This window comes from Numenius arquata, chromosome 7 (assembly GCF_964106895.1).
Source record: "Numenius arquata chromosome 7, bNumArq3.hap1.1, whole genome shotgun sequence".
NCBI classification, from domain to species: Eukaryota; Metazoa; Chordata; class Aves; order Charadriiformes; family Scolopacidae; genus Numenius; species Numenius arquata.
In genome coordinates, this window is record NC_133582.1 from 34,643,890 (window position 1) to 34,667,103 (window position 23,214).

A 23,214-nucleotide genomic window follows, 5' to 3' on the forward strand; every position below is an offset into this window, starting at 1 on the left:
CAGACAATCCCCTTCTAAAGGCTATCCAGCTAATTCACTCCCACCACCCAGCAATCTACTTGCGGCCCAGAACAGCCACAGGTTCAGAGCCACGTAGTTATGGCCAAGTGTCAGGCTGACTCTGAGACAGTTTGACCATTTCTGTGCTGCCCAGAGGCAAAGCTGACAAACGCTGCCTGACCTATGCTAGCTGCGTAGTGCACATCAACTCAGTTCTTCCTCCGCCACTTTCCTTCCTATGCGGAAGCCCTACAGACACTCCTCAAGAGCTCCCACGCAACCACTGTTTCAATCCCAAGAGTTGGTAACTTCTGTTATTTTGTTTGAGGTGTCACGAAATCCCCTTGGTTCAGTGTTGCATCCAAGCTAAGCAGCCCTAGAAGGATGAGAAGTGCAATACAGGAATGTTCAAGTGTGGCTGCAGAAGTTAATTCAAGATTGTATTTTTTTAGCGGTAGGTATGCCATATGCAAGCATGACCTACAAATATTCACTAAGGCTTCTCTACATTTTGCGCCTTAGCTCCTGCAGTTCCCTACGTTTTCTATTATTTGGGGTATTTTGCCTCTTATCCCAGGTAGTGGAAAGCAGACCATTTAAAAATCCACTAATTGTTATGCAAATTAAGATGAGGACAGAGGCAGGAGCCAAATGTCGAAAAAGGTTTAAACTGTTCAAGTTTTGAAAATTTTATTTGCCTTTAAAGAAATTAAAAGCTTTAAAAATAATTTAAACTCTCTATAAAATTATACTGTCACTACGGATCAATATACAGACCCAAGCAATTTTTTTTACCTGTTAAGAATAAGGAAGTAATGGCTTTTTCAAGCTCTGATTACAGGTAAAAAACACTTTGTAAAAAATTATAGAATTGTATGCATAACAGTTTATTATCTGATAGATTTAATTAGTATTATTCATCATTACACAAGTAAAGATGAAGTGGAACTTATTTTCTAAAGAAGAGAAAACTGCAAAACATTTTAAATATTTAAATTGGGAGTGGCCTTCATTTCTTTGGAGTACACAGCATTCCTTGGGGAGCATCCATCTACTACTAAAATAAAAAATACCTTTCCCCCCCATATTTGTTTCATACCCCTATTTTTTTATCTTTCCAATTAATTGTCTCCTGGAGATCAAACACCTCTTTGGTTATGGAGTCTATATTCTGCTGCATGCGCTGATTCTCCTGTAGTAAATAGGATGAGGGAAAAATAAGAGGAAACAGAAGTAAGGAAATGAAAAAAACCCACATCCAAATAGAAAAAGGAAATTAAATAGTAAAAGTCAACCAAAGAGTTTATGAGCATGAAGTTAAAGCAAAAGGGTGCTACTAAATGGAATATAATTTTTCCTTTATGAATTTATGCAAGAGAATGGTAATTAATTTTATTCAATCCCTTAATATTGATGGGAAGGTTTACTGCAACTAGAGTTACTTTTCCTTAGTAATAGTTCCCATTGCAGACTGGGGACAGCATCCTTTCTTTATGAAAATAATTACCTTGATTTCCAGATACTTTCAAGCCCTGTTTGGAAGTGAACACTTATGTTAAGAAGTGGTTTTATTAATATTTTACAAAAGGAAAAGCCTTCTTGAAAGTATAAGAAAGGAAGTTTGAATCAAGAATCCAGGAAGTGATATATGGCCGCTGACTGCTTTCTGATACTATATTAATACATATCAAGTGTGGTCCTATTTTTTTATCTAACACTCCATTTTGCTGTTTGTCCTGCAAATGTAACTAAAATTCTTTGCTATGCTCATATAATTATGTGTGATAATGACGACACAAGAATTTTTAGGGCTAGAGATAGTTTTTTGCCTTCCTAATGAGTGAAATCCTAATTAGTTTTGGTGTTGGGTTTTTTTTTTTTTTTTGTTGGTTGGACTCGATCTCAAAGGTCCCTTCCAACCAAGAAAATTCTGTGATTCTGTGACCTTGATTTTACATCTGCGAATAGAAGACAATGTCTTTCTGCAAAAAACTAAATGGCTTCAGCTAAACTAGCTGTTAGTGTTAATAGCTGAAGAAGTTACTAAAATAAATGGTAAATCTGGGACAAAGTGTAGCTTTGAAGAGACTGTACACATTTGGTGAATATTCAACACACATATGCTACATTCTACCAAAACAACCATCCCAGAAAAATCTATTATATGTTCTTGATTCACATACTTTTTAAAAAACCCAAACAACCACCACCAAAGAAGAAAGTATGAAGCAGTTTTTTCCTTCATAGTGAAGTCAAAGTTTTTTTCCTTCAGAGCAAGTGAGAGCTACAACCAGAATTTGCCAACTTTTTGATTGTCAGCAATAATCTGCAAAATGCTGCTTCTTAAGCTAATTTTACTCCTTTTCTTCTGCTAGTAAGTCATATCAACTCCAGTTCATAAGGCATATTATTTTCTTAGTAACCATAACAGATCTGGGACTTCTCAAAGTTCTATTGGAGTTCCTGTACTACTGCCAGGAGAGTACAAGAACTTAATGAGGAAAGAAATCGATCAATGAAATGCAGTATTATAGAGCTTTTGAAAAATCAGGTAGTGGAAACTTTGGCCTGTACACTTAAGATCATAAATTTTTACTGAAACCAGAAGGCAGTGGGATAATGACGTACTAACTGAACTACAACTTACAGTACTAGAACCAAAATCAATGGGAAGCAGACACCCACATATTGTTGACAATATGTATCTTTGTGGACCACTTTAAAATTAAGACTGATAATAGCTCTGGGATTTTAAGACACATTTCTTCTGGAAACAAATCAAAGGGGGGAGAGAGGAAAAGCAGAGGGGGAAGAGGAGAAAAGACAGTAACACACCACATTCCCAGCAACATGGTTATGACCCAGTAACATGCTGACCAGTGCTCCTGTATTTATGCTTGACTGGGAAGCAAACAAACATTCACTACTGCAAACTTCAGAAGCTGATGCTCACAAAAATCTGAAATAACTGAAAAGGAAATTTTTGGGAAAGGCAAAGAATAATATTACTCATGCACGAGAACTTCTGGCTATCCTAAAGGATTTTGGCCATTCAAACATTAGTTCTGCCCTCACAAGGAAGGAAAGATACAAGTAACATTCACAAGAGAACCACGATTCTCACAGGAATTAAGGATCTTACATATCTGAAAGCCTTAAATAGGCATTTTCAACTGTATAAATTAAGAGAGATTGATAGCTTAAATTTTACCCATTGAAACAAGACAAATTCTTTCTTAGAAATGTGAGATAATACTTAAGCTCATTTTGTGTACAATGGCTGTTCCCATTCAAATCTTACACTATATTTATTTGCACAAGTTCTATCATGCACATTCTCATATGAACATACCTCTATCAATTCATCTCTCTGTCGAAGGCCCTCTTTAAGTTCATCCAGCTTATGCTGTAGAACACTGCATGTGTGTTTCTGTCTTTCCAATTCCTATATTAAATAAATTCATTATTTATTTTTATTTATTTGGCATTTGACACTCATTTTCACTACAAATTTTAAAAAGTTAGTAATATCCCTTAAAATTACCTTAGAAATTACTGCAACAACTTGATCAATTCTACCTACCAAGTGGCTAAAAAATCACAGAATCAGTGTTTCAGATAAGTTCCCCAGATATTTACTATACAGAAGATTTTATTTAATGAAATTTAGAATGGAGAGAAAAGATGGCATAAAAGATGGCACAATATTAATTAGAAAAGCTTGGATACTGAATTTATCTAAATATCGCTGGAAAGAGCTGCGTCACAGATCTTCCTTTTCCAAGAAAGTGGGACTACGCATGTCCTATTCAACTCAATGTTTTGGGGTTTGTTTGGTTTTGGGAAGGGCGGTGCTTGGTTTGTCGGTTTGGGTTTTTGGGGGAGGTGGTTGGGGTTTTTTTGTTTTGTTTTGTTTTAAAAAAAAAAAACAAAACACAATACTCAAAACACCTTTGGTCACTGAGATAGACAAACCTTTCTGCTAATCGAAAAGGTTTTCAACTGTTCTTACGAAGTAGTCTGGGCTTCTATACTTTCTCTTTCTAATTAGAAAAAAGTCTTAAAAATCAATACCTTTGACTTCTCTTCATTCTCCCTATAGAACTCTGCTATCTGTTCTTCTTTCTCCTCAATGACGTCCTTTAGCGTATCCACTTGGTAAACTAAGTTGTTTTTCTCATTGTCTAGTTGAGCATTGGAGACCATAGCTTTCTTGTACTTCTCCTCAACTTCAGCTAGTGAATCCTATAAACAGTAGAAAGGCTTACATTAGTCTTTTTGATGCAGTTATAATGTTAAAATACCACCACGACGCTGAAGAGTGCAGTTACGCAGTAAAATTACACAAGCATTTTGGTTTCTGGATTATTATTCGTGTGTTCTCTTTAGAAATACCAATTCAGAGTTTAATTTCCATTATTCAGGTTAAGTCATACACAGCAATAAAAAGTTATTATTACAGAAGTACAAAAATTATAATATAACATTCTACATGCATTTTCTACTCTGCTACCTTCACAACTTAACTCATAGGGATAAAGTAGTAATATCACATCTTTTTTTGTATTTTCAGTGCATGCACAAGAAAACACTTCAGAATGAGGCAAGAAATCTGAGAGAACTCAGACAAATGACTAAAAAAAGATCACAGAAATCTCTAATAGTAGCTTTAACTTACTGCTCATTATTTAAGTAGTGCTCTGTACCTGAGATTAAAAGTTTTAAGGTAGACACACTTTTAAAGTAATGATGTTTCTCTGCTTAAGCAGACATTTTATCTCTTTCTTAAGATTTTAAAAAAAAGCATGTGAAGATTCACATGCTTGATTCTCTACCTGAAGGTGCACATATGCCTTGTAGGTACCCTCTTATGCAATTCTCTCACGTTTACCAAAATAATTTTATTCTATTTTTTTCTCAGTACTGTAACAAATGTCAACTATTCAAACACTGTAACAACCACCACTGCAGACACTTTTAAACATGCAGTGATTTCAACATGTATGCTTTTAAAAATACAACAATTGAGTTTCACTTTAAAATTGGAGTCCTAATTTTAGTACTGAAAAAGAACTATTAAGCCATTCCCTTTCCAAAGTAGATCTGTGCCCTACTACTAACCCCCTTCCATTCTTTGAAGGCGTAGGTAGCGTAACCTCCATGTTTATGCTTTGCATTCTGACAGTGCTAGCACAGGAAGGGCACCAGGCTTGTGTTTTCCGGAAAACTGAACAGTAGGACTAAGATATCAGAGGAGAGGTGTTAACAATCTAAATTTCCGAAGAAAACCAACTCCTACACCCTATTCCATGTTATAAATATCCATTTTGAGAAAGCTGTCCTTAAAGTAAATATTTTAACCTTTATAATTTTTCATACGCAGGTGTATTTATATCTTTCTGGTCCATTCACTAACTTAGGGAATTTTGTGCTAGAGAAAAACAGTATTTTAGAAACCCCAGAAAAAAATAAGCTAAGACATATCCTGATAGACTACAGATCAGAAGAGGCAAGACAGTATAAGTAGTGAAAAGATAAGGTACCATTATCATCTGGGAAGCAGTAAATAGCGAACAGCAAAGAAGATTCATGGTAAGACAGAAGAAAATGAAAAAATAAAGAATACATGCAAATGCATTCACTGAATTTCACTGAATTTTTAGAGTTGGAAGGGACCATAAAGATCATCTAGTCCAACTCCCCTGCTGAAGCAGGATTACCTAGAGCATGTTAGAACGTGTTACTCAGGACTGCATCCAGGCAGGTCTTGAAAATCTCCAAAGAAGGGGACTCCACACCCTCCCTGGGCAGCCTGTTCCAGGGCTCTGCCACCCTCACCGGAAAGAAGTTTTTTCTGATATTTGAGTGGAACCTCCTATGTTCCAACATAGTTGGAAGTTCAAGTACTTAAGTTTTAAATTAAAACCACAGAAACATTTTTTGTGATAGTGTAAACATGACAAATGTTGTAAACCTTTCAAACACTTTCAAAAAATATTCAGCTTAGAGGAAAAAGGAAAATACTAGGATTAAAATGAATGCTATAGCCCTTGTATAGGGAAATACAAAATTTAATGAAAAGTACAGCTTGGAAAAAATTCCAGTTTGATTCTGTGAGTGTAGTGAGTGGAATCATGTAGTAATTTAGGCTGGCAGAGATCTCTGGATGCCATCTGGTCCAATCTCCTAATTAAGCAGGGCTCGCAGCTCACTTCCAGTTCATTTTAAGTATCTCCAAGGATGCAGACTGCAGACCTTGGCTGTACGGCCCGTTCCAGTATTTCACTCCTTCCTTGAGAAGTCTTTTACTTGAGGTCTAATTGAAATTTCTGCCCTTACAACACAACTTCTCTGTTGCATCTTGCCCTGTCACTCTGCACCTCTGAAAGGAGTCTGCCCTGTCTTTTCTACAGCCTCCTACCAGGCAGCTGAGAACAGCAATGATACTGCCACCCACACCCCAAAACTTATCAAATCCAGTTGTCTCAGTCTCTTTACTGTACACCATGTTCTCCAGGATTCCAGCCTTAAAGGAAGACAACTTAATGGGGGGAAAAAAATCTGCAGTTATGGAAGGGGAATAAATTGATTTTGAGACAGAAGAGTGAGAATTGCTTCCCAGAAAGAAACCGAGCTATGCCCAAGAGTCTCCTACCAATTAAAAAAAAAAACCAAAAAAACCCAACGGAAACATTGCTAAGGCTTCTTTGGAACTGTTCCTTAATTTCAAGTAAAGTATTATACATGTTCCCTATGGTTCAAGAAATCCATGCAGTTTCAGTAATCTTCCAGTTTGGTGAGAAATAATATGGATTTGGAAGGATTTCTGAAACACTTGAATGAGGCAGTGGGGTGCCTAAGGATGGGAATATCAGTGGGAAAAGGCTAGAATGAAAATGGATAATAAGGCTGTGCACATAATCTAAAGCTATGAAGAAATACCACCCACAATTCTATCAGTAAAGCCAACAGGCTATGCAAATTCGCTTGCTTGGCTAGAACAGGATGATTAAACCCAGCAGGCATGAAGAGAGTGCTCTGTTAACTGTATAAAAGAAAAAGGATTACTTTCTAGAGGCAAAGGAATATATAAAGAATCAACAAAACCAAATCAAGCTGAGACATGAAAAATTTGAAGACCCAACTAAATCAGAACTATCCACATTAGAGTTTATTCTGCTGACACTCAGCAGATTTATAGCCAGGTAAAAAATACACTCTTAGCAGCACAAGGGATGGGCAACCACAGAGATATGAAGGCAGTGTAATTACAAATTGCTCTCAAGCACTGAAAAAACACTTAAAAGAAATGCAAAAGCAAGTATCCTAGTAACTATTCTAACATACACAAGACAAAACTGCTAAATCAGGGAAGGTGACAAAAAGGCAATACATTCCTACTTCGAAAGAAGGGTTTCTTAAAGAATGTCTGTGGAGTGAAAATTAACTTAGGAACATATTATTCAGTATTAAGTAAATTCTGTATAAGTAAAATGCAATTCAATCTTGTAAGCCAAGCATAGATCAAGATCTTACTCTCTATCGCACACTTGTGCTCTTTGGTAACTGTAATGGATTATAATAAACAATAGTGCATTAGTAACGATTCAGAACAATAGTCATGAGATGCTAGCAAACATGCAAAAGTATGAGAGTTAGATCCATTCTGCAACTATGATGCAATATCATGTTTTATTCAAATTTAGTACAATCTATGTCTAATAATCTTATATTCTACTGCTCTTCAAAGTCCTTTTAATATTCATAATGCAATATGACTAAAACAAGATCTACTTCATCTGGGTATGTGACCATCAGATTCAAAATTACTTATCTTCTAAAGAGGAAATAATTTTTGCTACACTGAACAGCTCAAATTACATATTTGCTCTTTACTATACCATCTAGTATGTTGCCTTATCAAGGAAATTCAAGGAAGCTGTTAAATACATCACTGTTACATGCTCTAGTACAAGCAGCACTCATTAAATTGAGTCTCTATATGGATATAAGACAAATACGGAAAGATCTCTTTCCTTTTACATGGAACTGTTTACAATTAGGTACAGGAAAGAGAACAGAACAAATATCCTGAAAAAGATTTGTAAGCCACATCATTTGCTATATTCAGTTTCCTTTCAACACAGGGAAAGGGAAAATAAACTTCAAATTAAGTGCAAACTGTTAATTGTGCGAAAACTTACACAAGAAAAGTATACAAACTCGTTTAAACAAGTCAAAATACAGACAAATCTCGTTAACCTAGTACTGAAAACCAACCTACAATTTAGACAAAGATAATGGGAATGTAAACAATAAGCATTAAAAAAAAATCTTTTGCAATAACAAAGTATTAAAACAAAATTAATCTTCCCCTGCAAGCAATATGCCTGCCCAGATTTTTTTCAGCACATCTTTCAAAATTATTACTTTGGCTTTGCTTTGTAAGATGTAGTATTTGCTGAAACTTGGAAGACTAATTCTTAAGTTCTTTGTCATAACTATGTCTCATTTCTTTCTTCCCCATTCAATAAATAGTACTTATTTTGAATGCCCATTTATTTGCTAACAAAACTCCAAAAAAATATAAATTGAACCTCTCATCTTTCCAGAAAACAGCTGCTAAAAATACAGAAGTTTAATACTATTTTAACATAAACCAAATAATGAACATGTATTATCTCATGTACATTTAAATCATATCTCAATGATTTACTCACATGGCAAAAATCAAGATGATGCATTAAAAGTTATATACATGCTTTAAAGAAATTTAAAAACTTGTTAGTAAAGCCTTATGTAGTTAGTGGAACCAGTGGTATCTCCATTACCCAAAAATACCCATACAGAATGCATGCTTGGGAGGAGCCCTGATACCTTTAGTTCTTTAAGTCCCTGCATGTATCTCCCTTCTACATCGTGTATCTGGTCCTTAAGATCATAGATATCCTGCAGGACATAGGAATGAACCATTGCATAAGAAGTATGGGGAAGTCATTTGTAGTCGAAAAAGCATTAAAAAGATTTACATGCAGTTCTGTCAAATGCCAAAGCCTGCAATAATTCACAGAAATAATTAATTCACAATAATTTGATGGAAATTAAGATTTTGTTTATATCCTTGAATCCAAGCCATCTCAAATAGGACAGAATTGTTTCAAATTTGACAAAGTCTTATTAAAATAAGAGCTAAACTGTTAGCAGCATAAAAATTTATCCACACAACAAATACAATTACCAATATAAATACAGAAATCTTTTATGAATAAAAATTACATCCTCATAACTTTTCTTACTATTAAGAAACCAGAAGTTCTGTAGAAAGAAATATTCCTCCTAATCACAAATACAAGTTTAAACGAGCTCCAAATTCTCTGAAAATGCAGTTTACCCGTAATTCACTGAGGGAGGCATCAGGATCCACCAAACTGCTTGTGTCTCCGCTTCCTCTCCTAGAGGAGTTGCCGCTCAGAGGAGTTACACTTACTGAATTGCGAGATGATGGCTTAAAAAGGGAAAAACACTGTATCAGGAATCATGGTGTCATTTCTGGTATACTTGACATTACTCTTCATAAATTCCTTCACAGTCATAGAACATTTTCTCTCTTGTTCTTACCATTTCTTAATATTAGCTTATAGACAAGATTTCCCATTGATTACTTCCCAGCACCTATGTTTTTTCTTGGCGAAGTGTTTGTTTCTCTTTGATGATTCATCAGTTACCATAACATTATAGTTTTGAGTTTTCTGTCCAGAGGACTTTATATAAGGAGGCTGTTACTGCTGAAAAACTGTAGAAGTTTAAAACATTTCTAAAAATTATGATTTCTGCCACCCAGGATTCAGGAGAGTCTCCAGTGGAATCTAGCATATGAATTTTTATAGCCCTAGCCTCTTAAAATTCAACCTTTCCTGCTAAGTATTTCTCACACAGAAAAATTCTGTAAGAAACTAATACTTGCTAAAAGTAAGCTAAAGAATAAAGTTCTTTCCCTGGGAAATAAAAGAGACAAAACATAAATTTTGTAGATAAAAAACTGGTCTAAAAATACCTCTTTGCTCTTAAAAATGACTAAAATATACTCTACTAAAAACACACAGCGTTTATACTTTTAGAGCTATTTTGATACTTGTAAATTTATAGCTGAACATTGACTTTCATTAATTTTTTAAATTAAAGACTCTTACCCTTGAAAATATTTCTGAATGTGATTTTTCACTCTTTTCTTCCAGCTGAAAGAGTAAAGGGAAAGTGATCACAATACACATTTTGCAATGAGGGACTACTGAAGTACTATCTTCTGTTCAAAGATACTAAGAAATATTTAAGAACCAAAAATGAAAAAAAAAAAAAAGACATTCTAGAAGTTAGCACAGATCAAGACAGGAAAAATAAACATTCAGCCTGAAAAAGCAGTTTTTAACTTCAACTGGAAAATAAATGAATGCTTGTAAAGAAAAAGCCAGAAACTTTTTTAAAAAGTCCTTACCAATATTAAAGTACTGATCAACAAAACATGTTTCACTATTTTAAATTTCAACAGGGTAGTGACTACAAGACTTGGTGGCATAACAAACACAAAGATTCATGCAAGTGCACTTTAGACAAAGTGGTGACACCAGTGTGAATGTCCTAGTTATAAGAAAACACATTTGTTCCTTCAATCTCTTTGGTGAAACCTGCAATTACATCAGGACAGAACCAACTCAGGTAAAAGCCCGTAACTAAAGTGTACTAATTAACAGCAACCTACAGAATAATTTCAATTCATATTTTAAGTATTGAAGCCTAAGCAAAAGAACTACCACCCCCTCTTCTTATTTAGGAAACTCTGATATTGCACGCTTATATTGTACATTTCCTACATTTTAATGGATAAAAATAGGTGGAATTCAATTAAGACATTAACATGTTGCCATATTTCCTAAAACAATCATGATACATTGAGTATGGTTATCTCAAACATCTGGCTTCTTAAAAAACAGTTGTTTTTCTCCCTGCCCAGGGACAAGAGATTTGGAATTCTGGTACAATCACAGTAGAAACAAATGTTACTTTAAGAGATCTTTCTTTTTCCTTCTATTGTGGTTTCTCCAGAAGCAACATTGCTTTTCCATGGAAATTCACCATCTGCAATGACATACTGAAATTATAAATTACAAATATTTGTCACCATTGTGATGGTAAAATGATGTTAGGATCCACTTGATCTGAACTATCAATTTAGAGTAACCTAAAATATAATTTTGGAATCTAATAATAATGTATAATAATAATTATATTAGTAGTAAAATTAATTAAGAGAAATTAAGAGAAGGTACCATGATTGCCAGTCTCAGCCTCCACTTTTAGTTTTAGCAAAGCATTTATTTCAGAAAAGCAGGTTTCTTAAGAGGAAAAAAACGCTAAAATTTAAGCTGGAGAAATGATCGGTCTATGTCATGCTTTAAGCATGTACAGATGATAAATACCATGGCATTATTACAGTACACGTTACACAGCACTGTAAGAATATTAAATCACATAAATGGAGAATGACAGAAACAGTGGTTGCGAGGGCACTCTAGCAGTCACCTTCCAAAGCAGAACTGCTGCCAACTGCCCAGGTTAGCTGTGGCTTTATCTAGCTAAATCTCACCAGCTTCTGAGGATGGAGGTTCCCCAACCTTGCTGTAACCTGTCAGAGTGCAATGTTAACCTTCTGGAGGTTCTTGCACTGGCTCATCTGAACCTCCTAAGCTGCAGTGTGAGATTGCTGCCCCTCGTCAAATTGCCTGGCACAAGGATGGAGTTTGGCTCTTAACCTCATCAAGCAGTTGCAGGCTGCTGATATTAAGTTAGTAAGTTTGCTGTATTCACCACAGTATAACAACAAGCATTACACTCACATTATTCAAACCTTGGACATCATCTGCATCAGAAACAATGCTTCCCCTGCGGTTGGAACGACTGAAATAGTCAGCAGCAGTTTCACGTTGATCAGAAAAATCAGAGTACTTCAAAAGATAAGGAGAAGGGTGAGAGAGAACCGAAGATGATACCACAGAATGAACAGAAGTTTATTTAAAATGAAGTTAGGATTTCCTGTTTGTTCTATCTTTTCTAACAGTTTAACAGTTGTAAAATCTTAATTATTCTTTTAGATTTTTCCTATTTTAAATGTGTCTACATTAATGAAACATGTGCCGCACTAATATGACCACTTTAGCCAGCTTATGCATTGTTTTTAAACTCTCTTCACATGTTTATTATTCTTGTAGTTTACAGTATCTAAAAGCAATGAACATTTATTATTGATTCATTTTCTTCATTTAGTCATATAAAAAACACTACAATCAGAGATACAAAAGGGTCTAGTGCTAATATAACGCCAAACACAAGCTACAAAAATTACCTTTTAAAAAAAGGTTTTTATATCATAAAAATAGATTATACCCTCAGAAGTCGATAAATAAAAGTTATTATTTTTCTCCACAAATGTTGTCTTTTCTTTAAATCAACACAATCCCAACACTAATTATGAATTGGTCTGGGCTTCCTCTCATTCATAATTTTAAGAGGCCTTACAATAGAAAACAAGCTTACTCCCATGAAAGCAGTATGTCAGACAGGCACCTAAAAAGGTGAGGAAAAAATTCCAGTGGTCAAAAAGGCAAAATAAATCTAACCACATTACAGTCATTACAATGCCATGGGAATTCAAGTGAAATATTTAACTAAGAAAACATTATGCATATTAAACATAGTATTTAATGAGAAGAGTAGGTTTATCAAAAATGTTGAATTGGTAACATTCTACCTCCAAAGGCAGAAGGCTGCTGTGAACATTATATTTAGTTTTAAGTGATTTATGAAAGAAAAATCTTCAAGTGAACAGTTTAAAAATAAACTTTCGTTATCCTATTTTAAAAATAATTCTTAATTTCTTTGTACTTGAAGCACATGAGCAATGTAGCCTCATCTCATTCTGATTAAAAGACAGTGAGATTTTTTTTACACAACTGGTTTATATGTAACTGGTCACAATCTCCTGATGAACACCTGTCTGGGTGCTTATGTGCGCTTAGGACTACAGAATTTGTACTTTTTGTCACTGCTCGGTTATATTCTATTTCTCTGACAAAGAGTTTTCCAGCTATAACTGTATCTACATTTTAAATAATATCTTTGCAATTTTTAAATAAATAAATTTTCACAGTCAGAAAGTTGGCTAAACTTTATTATTTCACTTGCATTTCACAATGTATAAAGATGCTGAACAGAATTCTGCTGACATGAATTATGCTTATAGCAAAAGAACAACTTGAGGGCTGCAAACATAATCTGTGACAACATTGGGCTCTTTTTCATTCAAAACCAACCTATCTTTCCTGTTGAAAAGTGAGTATGTCTGATAAACCTTGCTGTTCCTCCTTCTATACCTTTTGCACTTCTAATCTCTTTCTCAGAGGGTTTAAGATGGAAATGCACTATGCGGTGTTTCACCAGTGCTCTCTGTTGTTTCCATCATCTCTCTTAGTTTCTCTTTCAATTTCCAGCAAGTACTGAACTAACTTCCAATGCACTATCCAGAGTGAAACGGAAATATTAACCATAGCAACAGTTGAAAGTGAAAGTTAAGCTATGAATAAGCTTCTACTTTGTCTGCTCAATACCTTTTTCAGAATTATTTCATTAAACAAATACTTTGAACTTCATTAAACATTCACTAGTGTAAATGAATGGTACCTTGCCTTGATTGTATCATATATACATACTGAGATCTGATATATATATATTCCTATATATGATTAAGTTATGCACTTTTAAGAAATGAATCTTAATGTTAAGAGAAACTCTGGAGACAAATAGTATTTTCACAGTTCAAGAGACTTTAGAGATGGCTGTTAGTTTAGTATCTCTTAAGTTTTGGAACTTAATAAAGCAAAAGCAAAATTCCCTTTTTCCTACCCCCTCAAAAATTCACTCGACATCTTTTGTAGCTAAAAACATTCAGTCTCTGACAAATCTGGGCTTATTTGTTTAGTCTCTATAATATTGTTAAGATTATGTGAAAAATTAAACCAGGACAGATTATTTTAATTTAACCTATACCAGAACACTGCTCTACATTTTTGTGTAGCGGGACAAACGAGCAGCTGTACCAATGAAACTACGACAGTTGTTCTGCAGCAGAAACAAGGGGTAGAACTATTTAAAATCACTTTGCAGCACAAATGCCACCTTTGGAATGGCCCTTTTAATTCAATACAGATCCAGGAACAAATTTCTCTCAGATTTGAATACTGGTCACCATAAAAATAACCTACTTACCCTAACCTACTTACCTAACAAAGCCTGCCTTAGTCCTCTTCCCAAAAAGAACAGGTTTTGTGCACAAATTGTAGTAACAGTCTCATGGGCCTGCCCAGCTATGACATAAGGTGGTAACTCCAACAACATACCAAGTACTCCTGTTACCAATTGCTTCCAATTATATACATTACAAACATTTAAAAGATGTTTAGAAAAGCAAATTCCTAATTGCTTCTACACTTTACTGTCTTCTCACTAAAACTTTACATCTTGCTAAATACCACATCTCTGACAAATTGGATTTTTTTGATGTGAAATTGAAAAATTGAGTCTGTGTATTGGTCAGTAAAATGATCCCCGTGGTAAATGCTCATGATCACTGTGCGTTAGTATCACAGCACGCGGCAAATCATGCAAGAGGAACGCTCACCACAGGACTACTGCGAACTGAGCTTGATCTTGAAGAATAACTATATTCAGATGGCTAAGGAAAAGTTAGAAGGAAATTTTCACAATTTTCATAATTTTTGTTTCCAGAAAAAAAAAAAAAACATAATGAAAGAAACAACCAAAAGCCCATTACACTTACAGTGTGAGAACTATATGAGCTACGTAATCCATCACCACACAACGATGCCTGAGAAATAGGGAGTGAAATATCATTTATATTCAGTCACAGAAATAATTATGCCACACTCTTATATACTTTATTTCTTACACACTGTAATGTACTTTATCTTATCCCACGTATGCAAAAATTACTTTTTGACAGGACAAACAACTTTTAAGAGTTTCCAGCAGCATTTCCTCTTAATATTAGGGATGTCTATTTCCAAATATAAATCTAATAATTTCCTTGAAAAATTGCCAAGTAGTTTAAAAAAAAGTATCCAATCTTAACTATTTTCAGAAGAAAATTAAAATTAATACTTAAATTACAATTTGTTTTTCAGTGTTGGGCAGGCATTAGAAGTTTTAATCCACCCTGGGAAGTGAAGCTATACTGCACACTTATCACTTTTACTTCGTGCTTGCCCAGGCAGGGTTTCCTGAAGGAGAATGCATTACAGTTGGACTCAATCTTAAAGGTGTTTTTTCAACCTAAATGGTTCTACGGTGCAAGGCTGAAATCTATTTATGCAATGGATAATAAAAGCAGCTCTGGGCCAAAAAATAAATGAAATAAGTCTCATGCTGCTTTCCCCTTATCTATGAAGGGAACTCTAGTAAAAATTATAATTCTATGTATATTAGAATAATATGTAATAGCATTCGTTATGGTCTTGTTCTCTCCCTGGATCTTCTAATGTTTTCTGAAGAACATGCACAAAGCCAAAAAAGTTCTCTGTTTGCAATCCAAGGGCAGAACAAGACCTCAGTAACTACATAACAAAAATTCATAAGAATACTTGAAGGTTTTCCTACATTGGTTTAGTATGTCTCTAAATGGCAGTATAAGTTGAACTATTGTAGCAGCAAAGGGCATAAAGTTTCAGGCATCCATGTCACTTTTTAAAACACGACAAATTTTGTAGAGCTAACTTAATCAGTCTTATGGCACTTCTAGCTACTTTTTATTTAGTAAATATGCGGATTAGGTTTGGTTTTAATCCTACTATATTTTTTATGATTATTAAATTTAAATATAGCACCTTATTTGAAAGTATTTAAAGTGTATTTGCCACACATTTCTGAAATCTGGCAATTATATTTCCTGTTCAAACACTTAGCTTAACTTCTTTAAATATTTTTTTCCAGTATTATACACGCAGTTGTTATTTAGTATGCTTGGATTCACTTGTTCTAATCTCTTTATGCTAAACTTTATGCTTGTCTGCAAAAAGATCAGTAAACCAGCAACTACTAAAATATTTTAGAAGAGGCAATTTAACAGCGTTAAAAACATTAAATTGAATGCCTCCACAAAATGATACATATAAGCTGCAACTTTATTTTAAAATATGGAAAAAGAATGCACATGTAATACTGCCAAGCCTCATGACTACACAATACAAGTTTAAGGCAACCATGCAAACGTTGCTTACGAACCCAACTGATACTTCTTATCAAACCAGTGTTTACAGAAGGAGATACCTATAAAGAGAAGTGTAATTTTATATTTCTGAGGGCCATTCAAACATATAAAGATAGGCAAGATATTATTTTATATTGTACTAACCCTGTAACTCCTAGTTGTTGCCACTGGATCACTATATAGAGAAGACGACTGTAGTGTGATGAATAGAAAAAGTCAGAAACACTTTTCAGTGTACGTTACATTTTTTGTCTATATTCCCCAAAAGTTCTAAAATATTGAAATACTAAATTTGACATCTATAACAGGCAGGAACTTTATGAAATGTGTGGATAAACATTCCAAGAAAACTCATTATCCTTAAAATCATAACCTAAAGTGATCTAGTATTTTTATTAGATGGTAAAGAAAGATAAAGAAGAGAATGATAAGAAATTAGGTAGTTTTCAAGAGACATGTCGATTTCCTCTAGCTACTTATTTCAACCTGACCATGACAGTAGCTGCAAGTACTGGAAGACACTACCCATCTCACAACAGACCATTGATTTATATTCCTGTAGAAAAAACGTAGCACATTGACACTAAACTTAAGACTTTTTGTTGTTATCGTTTTTTAAAAACAGGACTTTGAAAAAGCAAATGCTCCAGCAATTAGTTGTTTTCTTTATATCATACAGCAATCATGAAACAGGAGCTATTTTAAATTTAAAGCCCCACATATAGATAACACAAAATACCTTGCATGATATCCATTCATTTTATAAAAGCCAACCCTTAAAGGCAAGAAATACAATTGTAACTACTATTAGATGTAATAATTTGCAGCGTTACGGAAGGAAAGAGAGACAAGTTTGGTTCTTACAGCATAAGTACGAAAACCCATGTATATACATTATTATACATTATTATTACTACATTTTATATACATTAAAAAACCCATACATTAAAACCATACATTAAAAACATTAGTATAGGAAGAGAAGACAGACCCGAGTATGGCAGGAAGGAACTGGTTTACTATATCTAAGGCTGCTATAATTTCTTTGATCATAGTAAATTCCACTCTGTGAGGGGAAAAAAGAAAAGACAAAAAGGTTGCATCTGTAGATCTTGTAAAGAAAAGTTCTCTCTCAACATTGCCCACATGTTACCAACTGTACAGAACATTGTAAAAGCTTTCCCTATCGTTACCTCAAAATCCATGTAACTTTCTAACACAAGTAAAGTGCAAAACCCACAAACTTATGTACTTATGTACTCTGCATTATCTGTATTTTAGTGTCCCACCCAACCAAAGGTTCTTCTTCCTAATAAATAAGAAAACCCTGAAAAGTTTATCTAAACCCTTGCAAGTGCAGCATAAAATACACGAAAAACATATTTGACAAAACTTGCTAATAATTAGCACAAAGACTTGCTTGATCTTTTTTTTCCCCATTAGATATCACCCTGAATCAGAGAATTTGAGGAGAGAGGACAGAAATTCCTAAGAATTTAATAGGGAATGGATGTTGATGTGACCAGCATTAGTCTGTACCCTACCACTGTTCTTTACACCAAGCATGCGTACTGAAAGTCTAGCAATTACACTTCAGCTTATTTCTGTTGGTTTTTTTGACACTTCCTACACAGATTGCATACATATGCAGATGTGGGGAAAAATTTGATATACACAAAGAAGGAAAAACAGAGACGAAGATGTGTCAAAAAGAAGCGCTATCTCAATATGTCTTAGGAGGCAGAAAGATTCATATTACGCATTTATGAGGAAATGGGAAAATAGCACCTCAAAATTGCTCAGAGAAGTGCTATAATACAAATAATTATAAGTAAACATAAAAATTGTTTCAGCCTTGTGTCAACACAGTTGTCTCAATTCCTGGGAGTTAGGCGGCTGCTGCTCTAACTCCCCCAAACCTTGATGCAACTACTATTTTATCAGTGCCAAAACCCTCTGATAAATTACATCAAAAATATTTAATTTCTTGGCACTATATTCATGTATGTTACACACTGAACTTTCTAGAATAGTTTTTGGAAGATCACAATCCACATGCTTTCGTAACGCTTCACTGGGTTAATGTCAAGGTTAATTCAATCTGCTTTACATCTACATTTAAAATGTATCTAACTGATAAGGGCAAAGTGGAAATAACAGAACACACATCTCCGTCCTGAGGGAGGACGGAGAACTTTAATGCAGAGAAGTTCCACTTTTAAATATTTCCAAGAGCCTTCCAGAGGCCTCCAACAGAACATGATTTCTGTTCAGCCGATTCCATTTTCCATGGGATTCCACAGCCGTGCGTTTCACAACTCACCTTCAGGTCAGAATTTGGTCAATACAAGAGGTTTCTTTTTTCCTGAAAACACTTATGCATATGTCAGCAAGCTAATAAATTTATCCATAACTGTATTAGTATGCAACTACACACTTTGTATATTTATAATACATATTATAGTAGAAAACTAACCAATAAATCTTTATGGGAATAAGCAGCTTTCCTCTTTGAATTATGAGATTCACCGTAAGCATGACTCTAAGAATAAAATTTAGAAAATTAATACTACGTAACAGCATGTTTAATCTTAAAATGTAAAGAAGTCAAGTATAAGGATTTGAGATATTTATCACCTACAATGAAAACACAAGAGAAAATTCTAACTACATAATTAGAATAATATGTCACACTTCTATCACCGTGTAAAAATGAAGTGATAAGTGAAACTATACTTATCTCTGATTAACACACTTGGCTTAAGCCTGCATTCACATTTCACAAAAAATGTAAAACCAATAAATAATTTTCCATTAAATTAAGCTAAAGTTTCTATATGGAAATGGAGAAGATAAATATATGCACACACACACTCTTTAGTGTCTTCCAGCTCTAATCTGTATGTCACTTCACTGCAAAGTTTAGAAATAACAGATGAATACTAAAAAGTGCTTACTGTGAGACAGCTGTCTGTAATATGGGACTTCATTAGATTTTCTCCCAGAGAAAGCTTATACATGCATTCTATGGAAAGTGTTAGAATTGTACTGCTGTTCTAGGTCTGAAAGTGTGACAGTACAAATTTATATCTTTTTTAAATCAATCATTTGAAAGTAGAAAGTTAGTGTCATCACACCTTAAAAACAAAGCACAAAAGCAGTCTTCAGTCAAATACATGCAAAGTATTAATATAGAGGTACCGAGTATCTTGTAGATCTATCCTTAGCACTGTCACACTGAAGTAAAAGAAAATGAAACTGAAATCATGAAGTTTAAAAAAAAAAAAGATACAGAAACTAGCTTTTTTCCAAAAACGTCTAAAAAGTCTTAAAAGGAAGTTACAAGAAAACATATTCTATTAATTATGAAAATTTATCCATGAACAAATGCCATTTAACCAATCTAAAGGGCATTCAAAAGCTGGAACACTTTTTAATAAAAACCTATTTTTTCCCCAACAGCATCCCGATTTCTGAAGAGTGACATAATTTTGGACAGCCTAGGTTATGTGAAAAATTTCATGTGGTTTTGGTAACAGGAATGTAAACAATTAAGCAAAGTCTCATAATTTGTATTGAAATTGTATTTAACTGAGACAGCATTTGTTAGGCTATGTGGTAAAAGGCTCATCTCCACACAGGCAAAGGAGCCCAGAGGACCATCAGTCATCCCTGATGTCATGTGAAACCCATCATGACATGGGGGCTTCTCCAGGTCACCTTGCAGACTGAGGCAGGTTACTGACTACAGGGTATGGAAGACACTAGGGGATGCAGGGCAATAGCATTTTGGGTTCAGGGGAGGAATCAAAGGTGGGGAAAAGGAGGGATAAATGTGTTTTCAGAAGGAGCAAGTGTGTGAAAAAGGAGGAATAGCAGGATGAAAGGGCCACCTGCATGTAAAGCGACTACTGGTCTACCAGACTCAGCAACTCAACAATACTTACAAAAACAGCTTTGTAACAATAGCTTAGCCAATGTCCCCATGTTTCTTGTCACTCAAGAGCAGCAAAATTTGTGGAGTTTATACTTTTTTTTTTTAAAACATACAAATCTTACATTTTCAAAGCAAGCTTGTATTTTCCAGTTCATTTAAAATTTCACAGGTATAACTTAGCTATTCTGACTCTAGGTAAATGCACAATCCAAAATGTTACTTAGTATCACCCTAAGCTTTATTAAAAAGCAAAACAAAAATTGAAGGTAGTTTGAGAACATTACATGATATACTAATACCATGCTGGAGTATTACCCAGTGTAATTTTCAAGATGAGAACTACTGGGAGGATTACAAGAAAAAAAATTGTCTATTGTTATGTCTGAAAATTCCTTATAGAGATCAAATTAACACCAAAAATTCCCTAATTTCAGATTTGATATGTGTTTATAAATTAATACAGGCCAGGTTTAGTTCATATTATTTCATACAGTTTTCATATTACCTCAATAGTTCCAATATATCCAATATTCATACTATATTAAATAATAATTTAGTATTTTTAATGTAATTTACAGCTTATGGTACTTTTTTGTGTTGCTAAAAGTATTACCGTACAAGACACACTGGACACTGTATCAGTTTTAACCAAATTAACCATTTATTCTTTTTCAAATAGTTTTTAATTATTAACTACCAATAAGCAACCTTTCCATCAGAAAATGGAGACAGATCACTAAGATAATCATTATCATCACAACACTCAACTTACACCTTAATTATTAACAGCTTAACAGTCTACTAACGAATATTTAAGTTGCCTCAACTAGGAATACCACAAAATATACAGAAATACCCAATTCTGAAAAAGTAAAATTTCTGTTTGTATTCCAACCTTGACTGTAGGACTACATAATCAAGAAAAAAAAAAAATGGTTTCCTGCTGTAACTTTTAGCAGTATCTTTGTACCTATCAAGCTTGATGCACAACCTTTGCCAAATTTATTTTTACTTCTCTTTGTGGGGACACTAGAAGAGAGAGACTGGAGAGACCAATTCCCTTCAAACTTGAAGTTATCTTCAAGACAGAACACTTAAAACTTTCTTTGAGCCCTCAAACTTGCTATCACAAAGTGTTCGATTACATCAATCGTTGCAGCAGTCCAGATAATAGCATTTTCTATAAAGAAGCATGCTTTCACCAAACTACTGCTTTGGGAAGGAGATACAGGAAACGTTATAATGTGAACATATCAAAGCATGCTCATTCCAGGCTACACACCACAAGATCTTTCCTTCTGGAGGTACTTGCTCTGCTTCTGTGAGACCCACTGGCATCCACAGAACTCTTAAAAATGAAATTATAAAAATATATCAGTATATAAAATGATTTTTCAAAGCTCTAATGACGACTGTTCATCTTCGCTGAAAGGCACAAAATAACCAATGAAGTCAAAGAAATTCTGTGTAAGCCCCCCAAAACTGAGCTCAATTATCTGCTGAGCTCACGCCCTATGCTTTAGTCAAGGGTAAATTACCTAATCTGTTTTAGCATGTTTTGCATGTTAACTAAGGCAAGAGCAGATGTAAGCAAACCTGTACCAGCTCACAAGTTTGTTAAGTGTTGCCATGTAGCATATTTTACATGCTTTTCCTGTAAACCACTTACTGTTTGCAAAGTAGTTAACACTACCTGATTTAAACAATCTATTTGGTAAAAATATCTGTGATAAATTGCAGAAACACTTAACACCAGGACTTGCGAGACGCAGAATTCAGTTACTCAAAAACTACATTTAATTACTGAAACCTCTTATAAGTGACTATGATTTATCATGGTATTTAAGTCCCACAAAGAAACAGCTTATTCCACCTTTCAGAAATAAACAAACCCAACCCTTTTTAGCAATTTGTCCCTCTCCTGGCCTATATATCCAGATCAATGACAGGCTGATTTCTAGGCAGATCTACTAAAAACAGGAAAATGTTTACAAACCTTCAATAAAACAATTCTTTAGCACCGTATATGACCTAAAGAGGATACAGGAGAGCCTATACAATACCATAAATACTTCTATTAGCAGTCATTCTATCATTCAGGTAAGTCTTTGCCCCTAATGAATCCCCGTATTCTCAAAGAAATAAAACCCTGCCTCATGCCAAACTCTTCTTCAAATTGTATCCTAAAGTACTACTACTTTTTCCGCCCCCCCAATATTATAGAGACACAGTAATATTTAAAGAGCAAGAAACGACACAACGGTGAGCAGACTACCATTAGCATCAGTTTGGAATGAAAGCCCAAGTTACAAACCAGTACTACTCATTTTCTGCAATTGCACTGATTCAGGATAACTGAGCCAGCAGCAGCATTTAGTTTATTAAGTTAAATTTGCCTGTTCACAGGATTTCTGAGATAGATAGGGAAAATGGGAGATTTTCTTTTTTCCCCTATTAGGCTTATCTAAAGTAGACCAGTGTTTGATCATTAATAGCACCTCCACATCTGACCACTAGATTTGATGTGGAGCAGTATTCCTAAAACAATTGACAACTTCTGTAAGAATCTCATGCAGTACTCCACCATTTCAAGACAAGCCAATTAATTCTTACTAGTTGGCAATATCTGAAGCCTAAGCGAGTACAATTAGTCAGCTTTTAAAAAAGAAATAAACCATATTAGACTGGAATAACAGTAAAAGATGACACTTAAAACTTGTTATTACACGTTATTCCAAATAATTGGTTGCTGAACTACGTATTTCCAAGCAGTTTCCAAACACCTAGTAATTATTTTCAGAAATGAAAATATACTGTAAAGAAATATATGTAGTAGATGAAAAAAGCATGAGGCATTTATAGTAAAAACATAGTCAAAGAATTAAAATGTGACAATTAAGATTCTTTTTAAATGCAAAGATTGAAATATATAAAAATAAACTAC

At 34.3% G+C, this 23,214-nt stretch overlaps 1 protein-coding gene across 4 annotated transcripts in view; it reads right to left on the reverse strand.

The window, feature by feature from the left end:
- The window catches only part of LRRFIP2 (LRR binding FLII interacting protein 2), a 58,479-nt gene that overhangs the window by 12,088 nt on the left and 23,177 nt on the right, over positions 1-23,214 (reverse strand). The window contains exons 5-19 of one of the 4 annotated variants that reach the window (XM_074150599.1): positions 21,553-21,618; positions 19,535-19,570; positions 18,810-18,875; positions 17,325-17,399; positions 16,478-16,525; positions 16,348-16,392; positions 14,888-14,935; positions 14,729-14,782; positions 11,892-11,999; positions 10,191-10,235; positions 9,392-9,505; positions 8,878-8,949; positions 4,075-4,245; positions 3,353-3,445; positions 1,100-1,192 (exon numbers count right to left, since the gene is read on the reverse strand). In XM_074150599.1, coding sequence (XP_074006700.1) covers positions 1,100-1,192; positions 3,353-3,445; positions 4,075-4,245; positions 8,878-8,949; positions 9,392-9,505; positions 10,191-10,235; positions 11,892-11,999; positions 14,729-14,782; positions 14,888-14,935; positions 16,348-16,392; positions 16,478-16,525; positions 17,325-17,399; positions 18,810-18,875; positions 19,535-19,570; positions 21,553-21,618 — 1,134 coding nt within the window. The remainder of the gene's footprint in view (positions 1-1,099; positions 1,193-3,352; positions 3,446-4,074; positions 4,246-8,877; positions 8,950-9,391; positions 9,506-10,190; positions 10,236-11,891; positions 12,000-14,728; positions 14,783-14,887; positions 14,936-16,347; positions 16,393-16,477; positions 16,526-17,324; positions 17,400-18,809; positions 18,876-19,534; positions 19,571-21,552; positions 21,619-23,214) is intronic. The other 3 variants (XM_074150600.1, XM_074150601.1, XM_074150602.1) reach the window with 3 other exon arrangements.